Source organism: Notamacropus eugenii, chromosome 1 (assembly GCF_028372415.1).
Source record: "Notamacropus eugenii isolate mMacEug1 chromosome 1, mMacEug1.pri_v2, whole genome shotgun sequence".
Taxonomy (NCBI): Eukaryota; Metazoa; Chordata; class Mammalia; order Diprotodontia; family Macropodidae; genus Notamacropus; species Notamacropus eugenii.
In genome coordinates, this window is record NC_092872.1 from 526,464,110 (window position 1) to 526,485,165 (window position 21,056).

General features: G+C 36.3%; 1 protein-coding gene across 27 annotated transcripts in view; it reads right to left on the reverse strand.

Moving 5' to 3' along the window:
- DTNB (dystrobrevin beta) overlaps positions 1-21,056 on the reverse strand; it is a 339,638-nt gene that overhangs the window by 285,908 nt on the left and 32,674 nt on the right. For 26 of the 27 annotated variants that reach the window (XM_072633900.1, XM_072633909.1, XM_072633915.1 and 23 more), the window contains exon 3: positions 8,675-8,755. In XM_072633900.1, coding sequence (XP_072490001.1) covers positions 8,675-8,755 — 81 coding nt within the window. Of the gene's footprint in view, positions 1-8,674; positions 8,756-10,216; positions 10,301-21,056 lie in introns of all 27 variants that reach the window. The other variant, XM_072633918.1, reaches the window with a different exon arrangement.

The window sequence follows — 21,056 nt, forward strand, 5'->3', positions numbered from 1 at the left end:
TACCTATTTTAAAGCATCTATAAGATTTGTATCTTAAACTTCAGGAAAACAGATTCTCAAAAATTCCTTGAAAACACAAATCTGATCATTCATCCATCACGCATTTAGTAAGAGGCTACTATGTTATGTGTAAGGTACTGCTAAGCCTTGAGGGATACAAAAACAAAACCAAGTATTATCTGTACTTGAAGAAGTTTACTTACATTCCACTGTGGGAAATAACACGTATATAGAGATAAGTCAGCACGAGTTACATAAAAATGAAATATAAAGTAATTTTTGTGCCCAAGTGGGAGAGGGAGAGAAGAAGAATGACAGAGTCCCACTTGTACTTTAAAGAGCATCAAGGTGGTAGCTGTGTGAGGAGGGATTAGGGGACAAGAAATTGGAAGTTGAGAAGATGACCTGGGAAAAGGGATCAGGGATGGTCTTGACCAGAAAAGCTAAATTCAGAACTAACTGAAGGAAAAAATGGGGAATGGTGTCACAGGGTTCTGGGGCACAGAAAAGGTACCTCAGGACAAATGAATAAGAATTTCTAGTAAGAAACTATAAAGTCAGGCTGAAAGGGAAGAAAGAATGGCACAGGCTTAAATAGAGAAGTTAATGTTTTGCACAGCATCCTGAAGAGAATAAATGAGAAAGCCACTCATGGAAAAATAAAAGGATCATCATGTAGCAGTTGAGATTAGATAGGATAAATCTGCAGGGGACTGAATCAGTATGGCTATACTACTTCTTCCAGAACCAATAAGCAGTATGTAAAAAGAATTGAGAAGGCAGGTAGTGAAGTAACCCTGGACTGAGATTTGGCAAGGTATGAGCAATGAGATGTTAAGGAGGCAAGGGTTTCAAGAAGAGAGAAGCAGATTCATTCAAATTGTTACGTACAAGGTCAAAATTAGAAAGGAAGGAAAGTGAGATCAGGTCAGGGGTGATGGGCTGGGTAGAATAACTTGAAGTTATGGTGAGGATGAAGAACAGATGCAGACATGAGGGACAGGGGAAAATGGAAGAACAGGAAGCTAAGGTCAGAATGACTTCAGAGTTTTTAATGAAAAAAATTAAAAGCATCTCTCACAAGTAATATTAAAATCAATGATATGTCTTTCACTACATGGAGATGAGATGGAGTAAAGGTACATGATACAGGTCATGAAAATTGGGGAGGCTTATGAACTTGTTGGTCAGAGTGTTAGAGACTCTCAAATGGTATAATTTAAAGAACAATGAATTGGGTGTCCACGACCTTGGGTAGCCAATAAACAATCTCAGTATTTCTGGAAGGGAGCTTCAAGGTCATCTAGTACAACCTTCTCATTTTAAAGTTTATGAAACTGTGATCTAAAGAAACTAAGTGACTTGGCCAAGATCACACAAACAGAGGTACAAAGTATCAGGGTGGACATTCAGGTAATTGCTCTGCCTATCTCACAGAAATGTCATAAGAATTAAAGAAGATAATGTCAAATAATCAAATTACTCTGTAAACTATAAAGCACCATATAAATATGATATATGGCAATGCAAGATAAAGCAATATGTACAGAAGAAAATTCAAATTATAAAATCACAAATAAATTATACATTGAATTGTCTTAGTAGATAACCAATCTTGAAGCAAAGACCTGAGTTCATGTCTTGCCCCAGACATGACTGGACTCTGCAACCCTGAGCACACAACCTAAAATTTCAATGCTCTAGACAATTCCTCAAGACTGTAAGTTACTGAAAGGTGAGTATCTGCATTAATACAGGGCATTTCCAATGAAAGCACAGGTTCAATTCCTTTTCTAATCTCTATCCCTATACAATTCTTAGGTATAAGGAAAAACACAGCTATCAATTCCAAGGTAAACATAACCAGTTATCCATGTGACTATATATCTCTCAATAACAAAATTACTTTGCAATCTTTTTTGTTATGGCACCATAATCACTAAATAGCACAATATAAAGCCACATATTACTACATAAACCTAGACATTCAATTTCACAGTACAAAAGGATGCCACATATTTTTGCCTGGGTAATGACTTCATGACACACAAGAAATATTAAAACAAAGTCAAAAAACAAATAGAAGAAAATCTAAGATATTTCAAACAAAACAACTAACCCTGAAAACAAATGGAGGAGAAAAAAATAAGGATAATTAGATTGTCTGAATGCTATGACTCAAAAAAGAGCTAAAATCCTATTTCAAGGAAAGTTCAAAAAAAACTTCCCAGATCTCTTAGAACAAGAGGGCAAAGTAGAAATAAAAAGAATCTACTGGTTACATCCTGAAAGAAACTCAGGAACACCATAGCCAAAATCCAGAGTTTAAAGATCAAGGAAAAAATACTGCACGTAGCCACACAGAATTCAAATTCAAAAGATTCACTCAGGTTCACACACGATTTAGCAACTTCCAGAAAATTTGGAATACAATATTCCAGAAGGCAAAGGCTAGTGGGCTTACAGTCAAGAACAAATTAACCAACAAAAGTGAATATAATACGATGGGAGAAAAAAATGGATCTTTAAGAAAATAGATTTGCAAGCATTCCTAATGAAAAGATCAGAGCTGCATAGAAATTTTTAGGAATGTTAAAAAGGTAAACATGAATGAAGAATGATAAAGGACTAAACAAGGATAAACTACTTACATTCAAGTATACGTAGGTGATAACAAGTATCCTCTCTGAACCATAACACCATTGGGGTCAGAGAGGGAGTCCAATTGGATAAAATTTCATAATGGTTCTCTTATGTCCTGATGATCTTATGAAAATAATGGAAATAGAGAAAAAGACCACACTTGGGTGGGAGGGAGGAAAGGAAGGTAAGGCAGGCTGAAGAAAATTATTTCACATAATCATGGTGCCCAAGAAGATATCTATATAAACAAGGTGAAAAGGAGCAGGAGGGGAGTGGCTGACATTTGAACCTCACTCTCATCTGGTCAAAAAAAGACAATACAGATATAGCTGTATACAGAAACATATTTCACTCAACAAGAAAATAGGAGAGAAAGGAGAGAAAAGCAGAAGAGAAATTAGAAGGAAGGTAGATTAATGAAAGGATTAGTCCTAAGCAAAACAAACTCTAAGTATGTAAAAAATATTAATGGCTCTTTTTGAGGTGATGAATGCAAATCTGAGACGTTATCTATAAATTGGAGAATCAATAAACAAGTTATTGTTTATAAATGTGATGGAATGCTATTGTGCTGAACTCTTATCAGCATAATAACCACAATTCCAAAAGACTAATGATGAAACATGACACCCACCTCCTGACAGAGGTGAAGAACTCAGAATACATAAGGAGACAAACGTTTTTTTGGATATAGGCAATGTGAAAAGTTGCTTTGATCGTATCTTTCTTGTATTCTCAACTGGGGACAAGGGCTTGGGAGTAGAAGGATGAGATGGATTTTGTTTCAATAAAACAAATGGTTTTTAAAAGATATCAACAAGACTTTTAAAATATAAGTAAATTATTTTTAAATTTAAAAATTTAGAAAATAATAAAAAATTTAACCAAATAAATTTTGATACAACATGTTTAGGTTTACAAAACAATGGAATAAGTATTCAATTATTTAATATTTTAAATAATATATCTGTGTAAACTTTTTAGCAATCTGTCATACATTATACCTCCAAGACACTTTTTTGTTAATGTTCTTAATATTCAGAATCAAAATCAGCACAAGTATCAAAGATGAACTTCTATCTTAGAAAGTTCTTATCTTTAGGGGGACTGTGAATTATAGGAACATATATCATATGAAACATGAAATATAGAAATAATATGAAACATGAGGTCTTTTCCAACTCCATAATCTATAATCCTACAATATTTAAAGGACTTTAGAGTCCTAATACAAACTCTTCATTTTAGAGATAAAGAAACTGAGGACCATAAATCTTAAATGACTTGCCCAAGGTCATATAGGTAACAAGCATCAAAAACAAGATTTGAACCCAGGTCCTCTGACTCTAAAGCTATTGCTTTTTCTAGCTACTATCCTATACATTCTGCTACCACCACAAATTTATTCCTTCATTTAATACATTGATTTAATAATTAATGCAATATACTGTACTGTGATATCTATGATTTTTTGTTTAAAATTTTAATTTAGTCTTGCTACTTTATACCAATGTATTAAAAAATAGTATTTGGAGCTATGAGTATTTATTAAAAGTATCTTTCTTGCTATTTTTACCTAAGGCTTACTGGACCCCACATCTATGTTAAAGTTTTCTATGTCATACATTGTCTTCCTTTGGATGTGGCTTTGTGATTTTTTAAACCACTTATCCCTCTAAATAGAATTCAAAGCTTTCTCAATCAATTGAGCAAACTTCCTGCCAAATAAGTATATTGTTTCAGTCTTCAAGATTTATACTCTCTCTCTCTCAGTCATCTTCCTGGCATCAAAAGCTGTATGGTATGGAAAATCAGATATTTCTGTGATGGCATCTAAATAACTAACTATTCATTTTGTCCTCTCTTACAAATTCAGTTTCATCTGAATAATACTGATATCATCTGAATATCATCTGAATAATCATCTGAGAATAAAAAACTATGACTTAAATTCTCCAGTTGTCTACTAGATCTCTAACGAAACATTCCAGATTTCTTCCAACACATAGGTGGTCTAAATATATTCAATGTGGAAAAGCAAAAATAGGTATTATTCAGTGGGTCTGATGAGTCTTGCAAGCATGTATCACATCTCATAGGGTGCTTCTTCCAGAACAGTGCATACCAGTTTATAATGTCAGGTCTATAACCAAATGATTAGGTCTCTTGCTCTAGAGTTCTGCCTGTAATGCCTATAAAGCCTGTGTGTTTCATCGAGCATGGAATTTCAAACTTCTTCAGAAAATCCAGAATCGGACTCAGAAATGAACCCCTTATCTGTTACATAAAATGAGTGATACAAGATTACTTCTGCTCTGTCACTATGCAAATCCCAAAATGTGACAGTGCTTGTCCTTTTAAGGAACAGACTAGCCCAAAGCAAGCCTGCTATAAAAGGAACACGCCACCAGAGAGCGCAGTCAGGGCATCCAATGGCCACAGAGCATTCCAGTTTACTCAACCCTCTGAAATGTCCTGATACCTAAATTCAACTTCTATTTTTTGTCTTTTCCCAAGGGCTAATCCAAGCTGAACTTTAAAGTAAACCAGGTATTATTATAAACGACAGTGAGGAAGAAGTACATCCTAGTCTCCATTCCCTGGAGATGATGAAGAGGAGGTGTTTGACAGCACTGTCAATAATGAGGTCCGCTAACCCCAGTTCCTTTCCACAGAAACCATTGGCAGGCAACTTTGACAGCCAAAGAGATGTCTGGGCTCTGGCGAGTGGGATGCTAAGATGTTAGGAAGCAACCATTCTTTAAGATCCTAGGCCGGGGTGCATTATTTGCCTGCCAGCTGTCAGCTCTCTTTACTCCTGGGATCAAAAGTCCAACGGACATCAGCAACTTTGATGAGGAGTTCACTGGAGAAGCCCCAGTTCTAGTACTATCCTGGGAAGGTCATCCCCCTCTAAGCAGCTGAGCAAGAAGCATTCAGGGACTTTAACTATGTCCCTAAAGGATACTAGCACTGATTCTCCCCAAAGAACAAGGAATGTATTCAGGGGTGGGGAATCTATGGCCTCGAAGCCACATGTGGCCCTCTAGGTTCTTAAGTGTAGCCCTTTGACTGAATCCAAACCTCACAGAACAAATCCCCTAAATAAAAGGATTTGTTCTGTAAAACTTGTACTCAACCAAAAGGCTGCAGCAACAGCCACAAGGGTGATGAATTCTCGAGCTAAGGAAAACAGAAAAATAAATAAATGAATAAAGCATCCCTTAAATGTGTCTTGACAGGCTCACAGATCTAAAGCGAAAGGGGCTCTTAAAGGTCATCTACTCCAATCCCCTGACGCTACAGTTGAGGAAAGTGGGGGTCCAGAGAAGACAAATGATTTGCCCAAGACTACACAGGGAATAGGTGTCAAAGGCAGAATATGAACCCAGGTCCTCTCACTGCACACCCAGAGCCTCTTCAACTGCAATGTACTGTTGACTTCTTCTGCTTCTGCAGTGACCACAGCAAAGGGATAGAAAAGGGGAAGAGAGTATCAAGGACCCCAGTTTTTAAACTGTCTATAGAGTTAGTCTGGTTGTTTCATACAATGAACATGAGTGCTTAGTCCAGCGACACTGTTGGAGAGGAATGAAACAAGTCCATATCAATATTATCCTGATAAATTAAAACTAGAAGACATAAACAAGCTATACCAAGATGGAAGGCAGACAGAATCTCCTCAGGGATGCATGTAAAGCAAGTGGCATTTCAGCTTTCGTCCAAAGACAACATGAACCCTCATTTCATAGGATACTCATTTATTTTATTATCAAAGAGAGCAGTCTTCATGAAGAAAACTATAGCTTACTCTAACATTAGCTATAGAGGATGAAGAGATTTCATGAAGAATTACACAAGATCCTCTAAATGAAATTAATGTATACTACGATCTTTACCTTAACTACAAAAGTAGACAAGAGGGAAGAGAGTAGACAGTTAGTGTATATGCATACACACACATATGTATATATCTGTGTGTGCATATATATGGCTCCAGATTAAGTCATGAAAGACCCCAAAGGCTTGGTTGGAGATTGCTCCAAATATTCATGCTTAGAGATCATGGATACTTTTTTCAAGAAGACAGTCTGGAGTTGCTAAACATGAAAAGCACTGACAAACATGTCAAAAGTATTTTTCACTTTTCCTTTTTCTGTGATCTCTTTGGAATATAGAGCTAGTAGTGGTATTGCTGGGTGAAAGGGTATGCAGTTTTATAGCCCAAACTGTTCTCCAGAATGGTTAGACCAGTTCACTACTCCTGCATTTGTCATTTCTGAGAGGTGTGAGGTGGTACCTCAGAGGTGTTTTAATTTGCCTTTCTCTAATTGATAGTGATTTAGAGCACTTTTTATGTGACTACAGTTAGCTTTGATTTCTTCTCTTGAAAACTTCCTTTTATATCCTTTGGCCATTTATCAATTGGGAAATGGCTTTTATTTTTATAAATATGACTCAGTTCTATACTCAGTATATATTTGAAAAATGAGGTCTTTATCAAAGAAACTTGCTGTAAAAATCATTAGTGTCTACCTGACCCACCCAATTCTCATCTGTGTCTCCAAGAAGCTGCAGCATGCACAGCAGCCACACCCTAGTAAACTGTCTCAGTAAATGGGTAAAATCAGTTTAAGGGTAGCCAAAGGGTCTCAAACCCTTCTGTGAACCCTCCAAATCCAGTAAGCTGACCTTCATTAGCCAGTCTTGTTTCACTCAGGGTTACTACTATCTGGATGCAATACCTATTGAGTTCTCTCATAAGAGCTGTTCATCCTTCAGGTCTACAGGATTTTGTGTTGTCTATAAGTGTGCACATATTTCACGTACCAGTGATGAGTAGAATAATCTTTGCAGCGAAACTGGCAACAAGCCCAAAGTCTGAAAGGCTGCAAGCATAGAAAAGTAGCTTTCTCCCCAGTTAGAAGGCTACGTACTAAAAGTAGCAAGTTTAGAAACAAGCAAAAGCTTTGTGACTCAGACTGCAAGAGCGAACAGGGTCTCACATCCAGCTTCCAGCTCAGTACGAAACCTGATACAGAATAACCACGCCAGGAATCCCAGACCAAGGGGAAGCATTCCGTCCCTCTGAACTAGCAGAGCTTTCCAGTAGGTTGATAGTGGCTAAGTCCAGCAGCAATTTACTGGAACTCCAAACAGGGCAGATCCATAGGCTCACTGCTCAGACCCAAACCCAGGTCAAGTACTTGCAGAGCTCAGACAGGTAGGGAGCAATCTAGTGATTTTACAGATCACTTTAGGAGCACTGGGAAGGATACTGAGTTCTCTACTGGAGATGCTGAGTTTGAGATGCCTACAATAAATTCAGCTGGAAAGATCCAAAAGGCAGTTTATGGTGATAGACTAGAGCTCAGGAGAGAGTCTAGGGCTGGATATCATTTGTGAAGAGGCAATAGTAGAAAGCATGGAAGCTGATGAGACCATCAAGGAAGTTATCATATAAGGAAAAGAAAAGAGGGCCCAGGATAGAACCTAGTCCCACAACTTCTTTGCATATGTCAGACTTTTGGATGTGTTGGTTAACTTTGCTGAAGTACTTTCTGTTTTTTTTTCTCTCTTTGTTATATGATATATTTCTCTGGAAGGATATATTGTGAAATGATGGTGCTAAATTAAAGTGATGACAAAAATACCAAAAATTATTGTTTTAAAATCAGAGCAAATTTTGCAAACCCATTTCACACATGCAAAAAAAAAAAAAACAGGAAAAATACATCCCTCCCATTTAAAGTAAGCTGACTAATAAAAATAACAACTAATAGTGATTGAGTACCCATTATGGGACAAAGCATCATGCTGCTTACTGTGGGAGATATAAAAGAATGTAAAACCCAAACTCATGTTTAAGAAGTTTATAATCCAACTGAAAAGACAAGACATAAATATATAAAACATAAAGAATAACATAGCTAACATTGCTAGCACATTAAAATTTCTTACATTATAATGCTAGGCACTAAAAATATCCACACATGATCTCACAATGTCAAAAAAAGTAGAAATAACTTACGATTACATCTTTTTTGTACAAATCTTAGTTTGCAAGCTGTCCGGTATGTTGATAGTCTGATGACATCAAAATTCTGAGCACCTGTTAATCAGAAAGAAAACACACATATTAAACATATATACAAATCATTTAACAAAGTCCTACTCCAATGCTTCATGAAGTGGAGGTAACCCGCGGCTCTCCAACACTATACCAAAAAGTGACAAAATCTAGTAGGTCCTATCAAGGCTTCACGTACTCAGTAAGTGATGACATAGAAGCCTGTGATCCAAACATGATCTAGTAAAGTGGTAAGAACAGTCAGCTACACCAGTGGAGAGTACACCTATGCAGGTGATATCTTGAATCACATCAGCACTGAAGTCTGCATGTGCGTGTGTGTGTGTGTGTGTGTGTGTGTGTGTGTGTGTTTCTATGTATGTGTTTATGTGTAACTTAACTATAGAGCAGGAGTGCTATATTTCTAACACTTTCCTAAACATTTCTATTTTAACCAACACCTCCATGTTCAACACGTGCAAAATTTAACTCACCATCTTCTCCTCAACATCTTACTTCTACTAAAGTAGAAACATCATCTTTCCAGTCATCCAGACAAATAACTTTAGAATTACCTTTGATGCTTCCTTCATGCTTAAGCTCCCTGAGGACAGAGATTCTTTTATTTTTATTTTATTTTTTATTTTGCTTAGTAGGTGCTCAATATATTTGTGGAATTAAAGTATTTATACCTACCTCTAATCAGTGGTCCAAATCTCTTGATGTTTGTCTTCACAGTATCTCTCACATCTACCTTTCCTCACACTGCAACCACTGATCTCTCAACTTTTCTATTGTAATAACTTCCTAGTTGATACTGCTGCCTCTAGTTTATCTCCTCTTCAATCTGTCTTAGTTGCCAAAATAAGCTTCCTAATGTATAGGTCTAAACATATCACTCTCCTATTTTAAAGACCTTCAGTGGTTTCCTATTTCATGTAGAAATGTCTTTTCCTTTCCCAGACCTTAAACTTACTGCACTCTGAAGCTGGTGCGCCAATTGGCCCGGGCCTCAGGGCTCTTCTGGACCTCCCTGGCTTTAGAGTGATTATCAATAGTAATAGTTGCTGTTTCCCTCCCAGCCTGATGTCTTTCTTTTTCTTGGCCTCATTAAAGGGGCCGTGCCCTGGCTACTTCTTAAACAGGCCTACTCAATGAACAGTGTTATCTCACCCTAAGTGAGGACCTGCAAAGATCTTGGCCTAAAGGGCCCAAGGTCTCCCAGTGCATTCTGGGTCATCTCCAGTCATCCTGATGAATATCTGGTCACTGGATTCAGATGGCTCTGGAGGAGAAGTGAGGCTGGTGACCTTGCACAGCCCTCCCTCACTCAAAACAAAGTCAAGTACAAGTCATGTCATTTCTCTGATAGCATGGTCTTCTTCAGTAACAAAGGACAAACACAATTTCACGTAGAGAAATACTTAAAGGGGGAAGAAGCCAAGATGGCAGAGTAGAAAGATACACAGATGCTTAGTTCTTACCCCACAGCCCATAAAATACCTGTAAAGAAGAACTCTCAACAAATTCTAAAGCAGCAGAAGTCACAGAACAATGGAGTGGAGAAAATTTCTATTCCAGAGAGACCTGAAAAACCAATGGGAAAGGTCTGTTGTGCACCAGACTTGGAGCAGAGCCCAGCCCTGCCTTGGCTATGCGGCACTGAGAGGAACAGTTCTGAGCAGGCTTCAGGGACAGAATCTCTAGAGGCCATGCAGGTCCCTCAACTCACAGGCACCGAACGTCAGTGAGAGGGTCTTTTTGGCTGGCCGAGAGGGGAACAGGGTGTCCCCATAACTCAGGCCCCCTCAGGAGACAGCAGAGGAGGCTATGGCCAACAGGGGCTCCCAAAGCAGGCAGCGGCCTGCATCCGTTGAAGGTCTCCTCATAAACCCCTTGAGGGAACTAAGCCCCATGTAGCAGCCCTGCCCCTACCTGAGCAGCTGAACTTAATCTCACACTGAATAGCAGCTCCACCCCTGCCTAAAGGCCTGTGGCTTGAGAGCAGCGCATTTGAATCTCTGCCCCCAAGCGCTGGCTGGGTGAAACTGGAGGTGAGGTGGTTGTGGAGAGGAAACTCAGAAGTCAAGTAACTGGCTGGGAAAATGCCCAAAAAAGGGAAAAAAATAAGACCATAGAAGGTTACTTTCTTGGGGAACAGGTGTCTCCCCCCATCCTTTTGGATGAGGAAGAACAAGGCATACTGTCAGAGCAAGTCAAGGCCTTTGCCCCCAAAGGGAATTTAAAATGGGTTCAGGCAACAGAAGACTTTAAAAAACAAGTTAGCAGCTTACTAAAGGAGAACCAAAAAAATGCTGAGGAAAATAGCAGCTTTAAAAAGAGGCTAACTCAATTGGAAAAAGAGGTCCAAAAAGCCAACGAGGAGAAGGAGGTTTTAAAAAGCAGAATTAGCCAAATGGAGGAGAAGGTTCAAAAGCTCACTGAACAAAATAATTCGTTGAAAGAGAGAAATGAGTTCAGGGAAACGAATGACTATGGGTTAAACCAAGAAGTTAGTAAACAAAACCAAAAATTTGAAAAAATAGAAGATAATGTGAAACAACTCAATGGAAAAACAACTGACCTGGAAAATAGATCCAGGAGAAATAATTTAAAAATTATTGGACTACCTGAAAGCCAGGATCAAAAAAAGAGCCTAGACACTATCTTCCATGAAATTATCAAGGAAAACTTCCCTGATGTTATAGAATCAGAAGGCAAAAATGGATATTGAAAGAATTCATCGATCACTTCTTGAAAGAAACTCGAGCAGGGAAACTCCTAGGAATATTGTGGCCAAATTTCAGAGTTCCCAGATCAAGGAGAAATACTGCAAGCAGCCAGAAAGAAACAATTTGAGAAATACTTAGACTATTATTTTTATTGTTCAGTCATTTCAGTCATGTCCAATTTTTCACGATCCCATTTGGGGTTTTCTTGGCAAAGATATTGGAGTGGTTTGCTATTTTCTTCTCCAGCTCATTTTGCAGATGAGGAAACTGAGGTAAACATGGTTAAGTGACTTGCCCAGAGTCACACAGTTAATAAGAGTCTAAGGTCAGATTTGAACACATGAAGATGAGTCTTTTTGACTCCAGGTTGGGTAGTCCATCCACTGTATCACCTAGCTGCCCCAGACTATTATGTATGGCCCTCCAATTAGTTCCTTTTGTATTTTGCTGCCTCCTAACCTTCATGCAAGTGGTCTACTGAAATCTCTCTCTTTCTTCAAGGTTCAGTTTAGGTGAAGGCTACTCCATAAAGCATTCCCTGATCTTCCCACCAAATGAATGTCACAGGATTATAAGATGATTACTCTGTCTCAAAATTTTTTTACAGCATTTTTCCTGGATCATTCCTTTGAACTTATCACATTCTACCTTGCATCTTATTTAGTACATAAAAAAGTATAGGGACAGTCTTCTATAAGACTGTAACCTCATTTTTAAAAAATACATAGAAGAGAACATAAAGAGGTATTCAAGGAGACAGAGAAGAGCACTAGAGCTTTAAAATAAATGTAAATGCATACTATTCTTTTATAAATGAAATCTGTATGTTATAGGGATTCATGGTTTAAAGTACAATCCTCTTTTTCTGTTTTTTGTATATTAAAACACTCATTTGTTGATATCTGTCCAGTTCAACATAACAAAAAATGTTAATTTTTTAAAAATATTCTAAGCTTCCTAAGGACAGACTGGGACTATATCATTTTTCAACTTTATTTACCTACTCCCTGAGGGACTAGAATATACATAACAGGCACTTAACAAATGTTTGCATGAATCAGGAGACTTAGGATTCAAATTCGAATTTTCCACAAAGTATCTCTGTGCTTTCACTTAATCTTCTTGGGACATTATATGCTTTATATGTGTGCAAAGCATTCTTTTCAAAGAAACTCAGGATTTCAGAGAAAGAAAGGGCCTAGGTGACCATCAGGCTAATAGTTACTTAAAAAAACAGATATTCAATATATACAATAACTGGTCACTTAGTCATGGCTTGCAGACTTTCAGTAAGGAGGAACCCACGCTTCCTGAGATAGCCCATTATACTTTTGGATAGCTCTAATTGCTAAAAACCATTTTTTCCTTACATCAAAACTAAATTTGCTTCCCTGCAACGTCCATCCTTTACTCCTAGTTTTGCTCTCTGGAATCAAATATAAGTCTAATCCATCTTCCAAATGACAGCCCTTCAAATATTTTAAGATAGGTATCAAGTTCTCCTTGATTTTCTCTTCTCCAGGCTAACCACTCCATTTCCTTACACTGATTCTCTTACAACAAAACCTTGAGCATATGAAGCTTTCCCCCAATGAAAAAAGCAAATGTGAACATTTTTTCCCACTGGCCATGAAGGTGGCTAAAGCAGGCACTGTGGAGCACTTAGATCTTGGTCAAACATCAAAGACACCAAGGTCATCCACTGTATCCAGGGTTAACACCAGTTTTCCTGACTTTTATCTTGCCACTGGACTTTGATGACTCTGGAAAAGAAAATGAGGCTAACAACTTTGTGCAATTCTGCCTCACTTAAGACCAATTCACCCTCAAGTCATGGCATCACCCTGTGATGTCACTGGTCCTATTCAAAAATAAAGGACAAACAACAAGAGTAAGAGAGTATGGTCTGCTTATTTCGAGAAGATATGCCTCTCTTAACACAGTTCAAAAATGTATGAGCTTTTTTGACCACCATATCATATTAATAACTCAAATTGAACCTTAAATCCAATAAAATTCCTGTTTGAAACCTTGAGATTAACTATAATGCTTTCCTTTCCATCTCACAGATAGCTGTTGTACAGTCATTTCATTAGAGTCTGATTCTTCATAACCCTTTCTGGGGTTTTCTTTGCAAAGTTACTGGAGTGGTTTGCCATTTCCTTCTCCAGTTCATTTTGCAGATGAAGAAACTGAGGCAAACAGCATACAGTGACTTGCCCAGAGTCACCCAGCTAGTAAGTGTCTGTGGCTGGATTTGAACTCAGGAAGATGAATCCTCCTAATTCCAAGCCTGGCACTCTATCCACTATGCCCTCAGACAGTTATCAAGTCCTTTTAAATCTACCTCTATAATATTTCTCAGAAATTGCCAAATGGGCCAAACCAGATTAAAATGTAATTGGGAAATGGTTAACAAAACAAATAAAAATACAACACAAAATAATGTTAATATTTGTTTTAAGTGAATATACTGCCCAAAGGAATTCATTTCTATTTGAGTTTGACACCACTGCCCTAGCCAAATGGGAGAAAGATCTTTGTATCAAATTTCTCTGATAAGAGTTTGGTATTTCAGATATATAAACAATTATTAAATATATGTGTGTATATGATTAATAGTCATTCCTCAATAGAAAAGTGGTCAAAGGACATAAACAAATGATTCTCAAAAGAATTGCAAAGTATTTACAACCAAATGAAAGAATGTTCCAGACCACTAATAATGAGAGAAATTAACACCAATACAATCACTTCACAGCCTGCAAATTGGCAAAGATAACAAAAATGGCACTACTTAATGTTGCAGAGGTTGTGAAATGATAAGCACACTAATACAATACTGGTGTAGCTGTAAAATGGTACAACCATTTTAGAAAGCAATTTGGAATTATACAAATAAAGTGACTAAAGTATCCATGCCCTTTAACCAGATATTCTATTACTGAACTTACACTCTGAGGAAGTCATCAGGAAAGTCCCTATGTTCACCAAAATATTTATAGCAGCACATTTTGTGATAGCAAAGAATTGGAAACAGTGTAGATGTCTAGTGATTGGGGAATGGCTAAACAAATTGTAGTATGGGAATGGAATGGAATATTACTGTGTTTTAAGAAATAGTGTTGTAAATTCAGAGAAGCATAGAAAAATCATAGAAAAATCTAAAAGAACTGGTAAAGAATGAAATAAGGAGAAACAAGAAAACAATATAAATAGTAATTACAACGTAACTGGAAAGAACAACCACACATCAAAAAATCAAAAGTGAATGTAGCAAAATTATAAAGGTCAACCATGACTCCAATGAAAAAGTATGAGGAGACACCCCAAACTCAACTCTTTATGGAGGGCAACAGTTGCTGCATATTGCGAAAGCATTAATACTTTTTCAATCTATCAATTAGCTGTGCTGATTTCTTCTTTAAAAAATATTGTAATTTATATGGGATGGCTCTCTAGGATGGGAAGGGGGAAAGACACTGAGGACACCTATGATGATAGAAGAAACAGAATACATCAATAAAAACTTATTAAATAACATAAAATGAAATAAAATTTTAAACATCTCTTCTTGATGTCTACCAAACAATCAGTTTAGGCCTTAATTATGACCTATTCATTTTCCAATCTCCCCTCTTTCTTCTCTTCCCTACATATATACCACCATTCATATATGAGCTGCTGCCAAAATAATCTCTACTCAAAAAACATGTGTTTCCTTTTGACTGCTGAGGAAAACTTAAATTCTGCCCAGTTTTCAAAATCTTCTATAATCTAGCACTAATTTGTATTTCTAATATCTTCTATTATTACCCTCCATGCACTCTGCAAGCCAGACAACAAACTGCCTTCTCTCTCTTCACGTATTCTTTGCCCATCTTACTCTCTTTTGTTCTAGTCAAAGGATAAGGCAGTCCTTCTCCTGGTTAAGTTTAACCCCTCTGCTTATGCTTCAGTGCTCCTTCCAAAGATTACCCCACAAATCACTCCTCCTCAAGGGACAGAACTACCTCTTTTTTCCCCCTGTTTTACTGTATTCCTAGTATAATGCCTCATACACAGTAGGTGCTTAGTAAAAAGTTTGCTGCTAAAGTGAGTTGCTCACACTTCTTCAGCACAATGTACATAATAGCTACTTATTACACAGTGTTTAATATATGCTTGTTGATTGGCTGACCGTCCCTAAACCTAGAATAGACTCTCCTTCATCTACTCAAGTTCCTACTCATCCTTTAGAACCCTATTTAAATACCATCACCACAAAAAATCATATTCAGATCCTTTCAACAGAAAATGACTTTTCCTTTTCTACCTCATAAGGAACATTTTTTTCTAATGAATTTACAAATTTATGATGTTGCATACCTGTGTTTGCCTTTTCCTTATACTAGACTATAAATTTCAACAGTGCAGGAACTAGCTTTTATACAAACTTTCTATCTCCCCCAATGTTAACACAGTAACCTGAAACAAACTTTCTATCTCCCCCAATGTTAATACAGTAACCTGAAACAAAGTATTTAATAAATGTTTGATTACTTTAATTTTAAAAGTAGATTTTATTATAGCCACTTCAGCATGATACCACTGCCAGAATAAAAGTATAAAAACAGATTTATAATTCCAGAATAGTATTTCTGTTTTGAAAGAAGCCAATGGTTCTCAGTCCATTTTCTATGCTGAATTTACATTACTAACAAGAATCAAAACATTATCCAGCCCAGAACTGATTTTTTCCCCCTAATTGGTTCTCTTGAAATCTCCACTCTCTGCATGTATTTGAATGATCCTAACATATCTTATTCACACTTGTTTGCAAAAATGGTATTGTCTCAAAGAACAACAAAAATAAATATTTTGGTAAGTGCTTAAAGCAGTGCAATTTGGAAAGATATCAAGCAAACTTCTCTGAGCAACAAATAATTCACAAATAGATAAATGCCAATAGTTTCAATATCTAGATTTACATTTTAATATAAAACTTTCCTAAAAACAAAATACTTAAAAACAAATACCAAGATAGGATGGCATGATGACTAGATTTCTGGACTTAAAGTCTGGCAGAATTGGATTCATATCCTGTCTGGTAGGAGGGGAGCAAAGCAACTACAGAAGGCCATATTCAATCACAAAAAGACTGTGTAATCTATACAGATCCATGATGTAAGGAAATATGATCATCAGAACTACATAATATTGAAGTGTCATATTAAAGGTAATTAAATCTGATCAATTCTAGTTCAAAACTTTCCAAAGCAAAATAGTCCAATTCTCTAGGTCACTAACATATGGGGCTTAGATACAACACACTACAAATTTAGAAAAATCTACAAAATGCTTATCTAAAAGAAAAATTTCTAATTTATCCATTTTGTTCTGTAACATCTCCAATTCAGGAAATAAGTGAACTGTCAATTAAAGCCCATGTTTTTGTAAGCATAATCATATATAAAGGTGTGAAAAGCTGGGTACTGAGAGTTATAACTAGTAAATCTGTTTCTTCATATCTAAGAAATTACTGAAATTTCTCTTCATCCTCACAGAGAATGGTTTTTATTTTGCTAAAGCCATCTTATCATCTATATGAATAAAAGAAAGCTTGTTTTCTAGTACCTATTACAGTTACTTGATTATAAAGTAATCCTCTTCCGGAAATTCAGTTTATTTAGATTCTTAAATTTCCTTATCTCTTTGTCCTGGGAATCCTTGCTAATGCAGCTTATCTTTATTTGCAATGATTAGTGAATGTTGCTTTCAGAATTTTAAGTACAGATAATGGAAACTGACATGTCATATCTCCTATATTATAGCTACTGATTTAAATTTTAGGGAATTCAAGAGACGCCTACGTTTTCCAAACAAAAAATCTGGCCTCTGCTGAGCCCAGAAGGGGTTAGGACAGCTCTTTCCTTTCAATAGTGTCTGATATGATCTGTATTAGCTTTTTAGTCATCACCACTTCACTTTCTAAACAGAAATAACAATACCATAAAATCTGTAAAGTGTCTTAAATGTGTTATCTCCTGTAAATCTAACAATAATTCTGTGAAGTAAGTATTCAATACAATCTTCAATACTGCATTCTAAAAATTTTCCATAGCAACACAGCATTGTGGATAGAGAATCAGTTTCAGTCATAGTAAATCTGGGTTCAAATCCTGTTTCTGACACACTGTCTCGGTATGTTCTGGGAAAGTTACTTAAACTCTGTGCCCCAGTAAATTCTCTAGAGTTATAAAATGCACAACCCTTACCAGTAAGCCCAGTTGTAGGGCATTTCTCAAAAGGATTTCCCTAAATTTATGAAAGTCAATACACACTTATTAATCCTACAATGTGCCAGCTACTGCACTGAGCACTGAAATTCACATGTCAAAACCAAAGAGACATTTCTCTTTACCAGGAATAGAAGTTAAACCTACCAGCCTTCAGTCTGAAAAATCCATCTTCTCCTTTGTGAAAACTGGGACAACACATGTCCATCTCCTGTCCTATAGCGATGCTTACGTTCTCCAGTATTTTTCAGAGAATACTGACAGAAACTCATCAATCATATCCACGTGTTCTTTCAGTTCACCTGGATGTAGTTTGCCTCAGTCTGATGACTAACTCATTGAGGACAGCTAAATATTCTCTTACCATCTCCTCCTTACAATGGGTTTCAATTCTTAGTTAATCATTTGTTGTATAATTCCTAGTCACTTTTCCTCATTTGAGAAAACAGAAACTAAAAAGAGTTAGAGTTTCCTCTATCAAATCTCATCCATCTGGACAGTAGTTTCATTCCTTCAATGACCTTCTACTTGCTCCACATTTAAAAAAAAATTTTTTTAGTTTAGTTCACATTCATCACCAGCTGAAGGCTTCTGTAAACTTTATTAATCCCAGCACTCTTCCCAGATAACGATGCTGTTTTGTATTCCTCCTCAGTTACTTATTCTTGTGTTCCATCTACTAAAGAAGTTCTTTTTTGAAGTCTAAGTTGACTGGAAAGTTTCTTATTCATCAACAACAGCATCTTTAGATAGCTCTTCCGTTATATTCCCTAAGGCAATTCCAGCTCTGATGGAATCTACCAAACTAAAAAATCTTTCTGTCTAAGACATATCTATTGTCTGAAGACCAGTCTAGTCAGGTTAGAAGAACCTCACTATTAGTTCAGTTTATCCCAAATATAATGATTTGTGTTTATGTTCTCAAAATTTTATTCTTAGAAGCATCCCCCATTAGTCAGGTGCCAAATTCCCAAGCAGGATTTCAGATCATGGGATCGTAGCTATCAAAGGAACGATTTCCTCTCCCCAAATCTAGGTTCTAAGACTAACATTTCTTTCTTTATTTATAACAAACTCTAAGGTAGAATGCATGATCACTTATTCACCAGTTTCCTATCATTTCTACATCAGGAACGAGGTCCTACTTGTTCAAAGACAGATTCATTCACATCACCAATTTGTCTCAAAGATGCCTCCATTTATTACTGTAGTATGAAATGACCTTTCTAATAGTAAATGTTTTCTCTGATAAAAGCTATATTGTAAACCTACATCCCTATAAAAAGTATGGACATTTAACAATTATAATTCTATATGTATCATTTATAAATATAAACACAGTATGAAAAATTATTTTCTTCTACCAAAGGAAAAAACTTTCTTTTTCTAAAATTTTGTTTTTCATTCACTTGTTTAGAGAACTCTCCATGGAAAACTCCCTCTTCCTATACAAATCAGCATATGTTATGCAACATGAGAATCTTTGAAAGCTGCCTGAGATACTGAGTAGTTAAATGACTTGATGAGGGTCAAACTGCCTGGATGTCAGAAGCAGAACGTTCAGGTCTTCCTAATCCTAAGGACAGCTCTCAATGCACTGTAATACTATGCCACTGCTAGGGAAAAAAAATGAATCCAATGCAAAATCTTGAGCAAGAAATAGATCTGATGCTTCTTAAGAATGATACATGTCCATTTTCACAAATTTGGAATTGAACCCAATCAACACATATTCACTAAGCACCAACTATGTACACCAAAGACAGAGCTGAAAAACTTAAATCATCTATTCTAACTCATTTGTTTTATGAGAAAACTGGAGCACAAAGGTGTTAAGTGACATGATGGAATCAAAGAATCTGAGAGCTGACCATTTATGAACTGGAGAATAATATCTGTTTTTTATAAATGTGACTCAGTTCCCTATATATTTGAAAAATTAAACCTTTATAAGAGAAATTTTCTGTAATTTTTCTAGTTTCCTAATCTCCTTCCAATTTTGGTTGCATTAGTTTTGATTATGCAAAAAAACTGTAATTTCATATGATCAAAATTTTACTTCCCATGATCCTCTCCATCTCTTGTTTGGTCATAAACCCTTTCCTTATCTACATTTTTTCCATGCTCCACTAATTTACTTATGATGTCATCTATCACTCTTTGTGTCTAAATCATTTAGCCATTTGGACTCTGTGTTGGTTTATGATGTGAAATGATAGTCTATGCCTTGTTTCTCCCAAACTGCTTTCCACTGTTCCTAGCAATTCTTGTAAAATAGAGAGTTATTGCACCAAAAGCTTGGATCTTTGGGTTTATCAAAGAAGATCATTTATGATCATTGACTACTGTGTTCTGGGGACCTAATCTAATTTCACTGATCCACCACTATATTTCTTAGCCAGTACCAGATTGTTTTGATGATTACTGCTTTGTAATCTGGCACTGCTAGACCACATTCCTTCACATCTTTTTTCACTGATTCCTTGATATTCTGGATCTTATTTCCTTGTACATGAATTTTGCTATCTTTTCTAGCTCTGTAAAATAGATTTTTGGTACTTTGGTTGGTATAGCACTGAATAAGAAAATTAATTTTGGCAGAATTGCCATTTTTATCAGATTGGTTCAGTCTACCCATGATCAATTTATATTTCTCCATTTAGACCTGTCTATGTGAAAAGTGTTTTGTAATTATGTTCACATAGTACCTGGATTCATCTAGACAGGTAAACTTACAAGTACTTTATATTATCTGGAATTATTTTAAATGGAATTTCACTTTCTACTCTTCCTGCCAGGTTTTGTTGTAGTATGTAGTATGTAGAAATGATTAGGATTTATGTGGGTTCATTTTATATCCTGCAATTTTGCTAAAGGTGTCAACTGTTTCAGTTAGTTTTTTTAGTTGATTCTCTAGGATTTTTACAGTACAAATATCATTTCATCTGCAAAGAGTGAGGGCTTTTTTGGTTCACTGCCTATTTTTATTCCTTCAACTTCTTTTTATTGTCTTGCTAATATACTTAGCATTTCTAGTACAATATTGAATAATAGTGGTGATAATGAACATCATTGCTTCACTCCTGATCTTATTAGGAAGGCTTCAAGTTTGTCCCCCTTACAGATAACATCTATTCTTCACTTTTATAGATACTACTTATCATTTTAAGGCTCCACTGATTAAAGAATAAACAGGAATGGGTGTTAGATTTTGTCAATGGGGTTTTTTTTTTGCATTTATTGATATTATTTTTGTTGTTTTTCTATTGATATACTTGATTATGCTTATAGTTTTCCTAGTGTTGAATCAGCCCTACAATCCAAGCATAAATC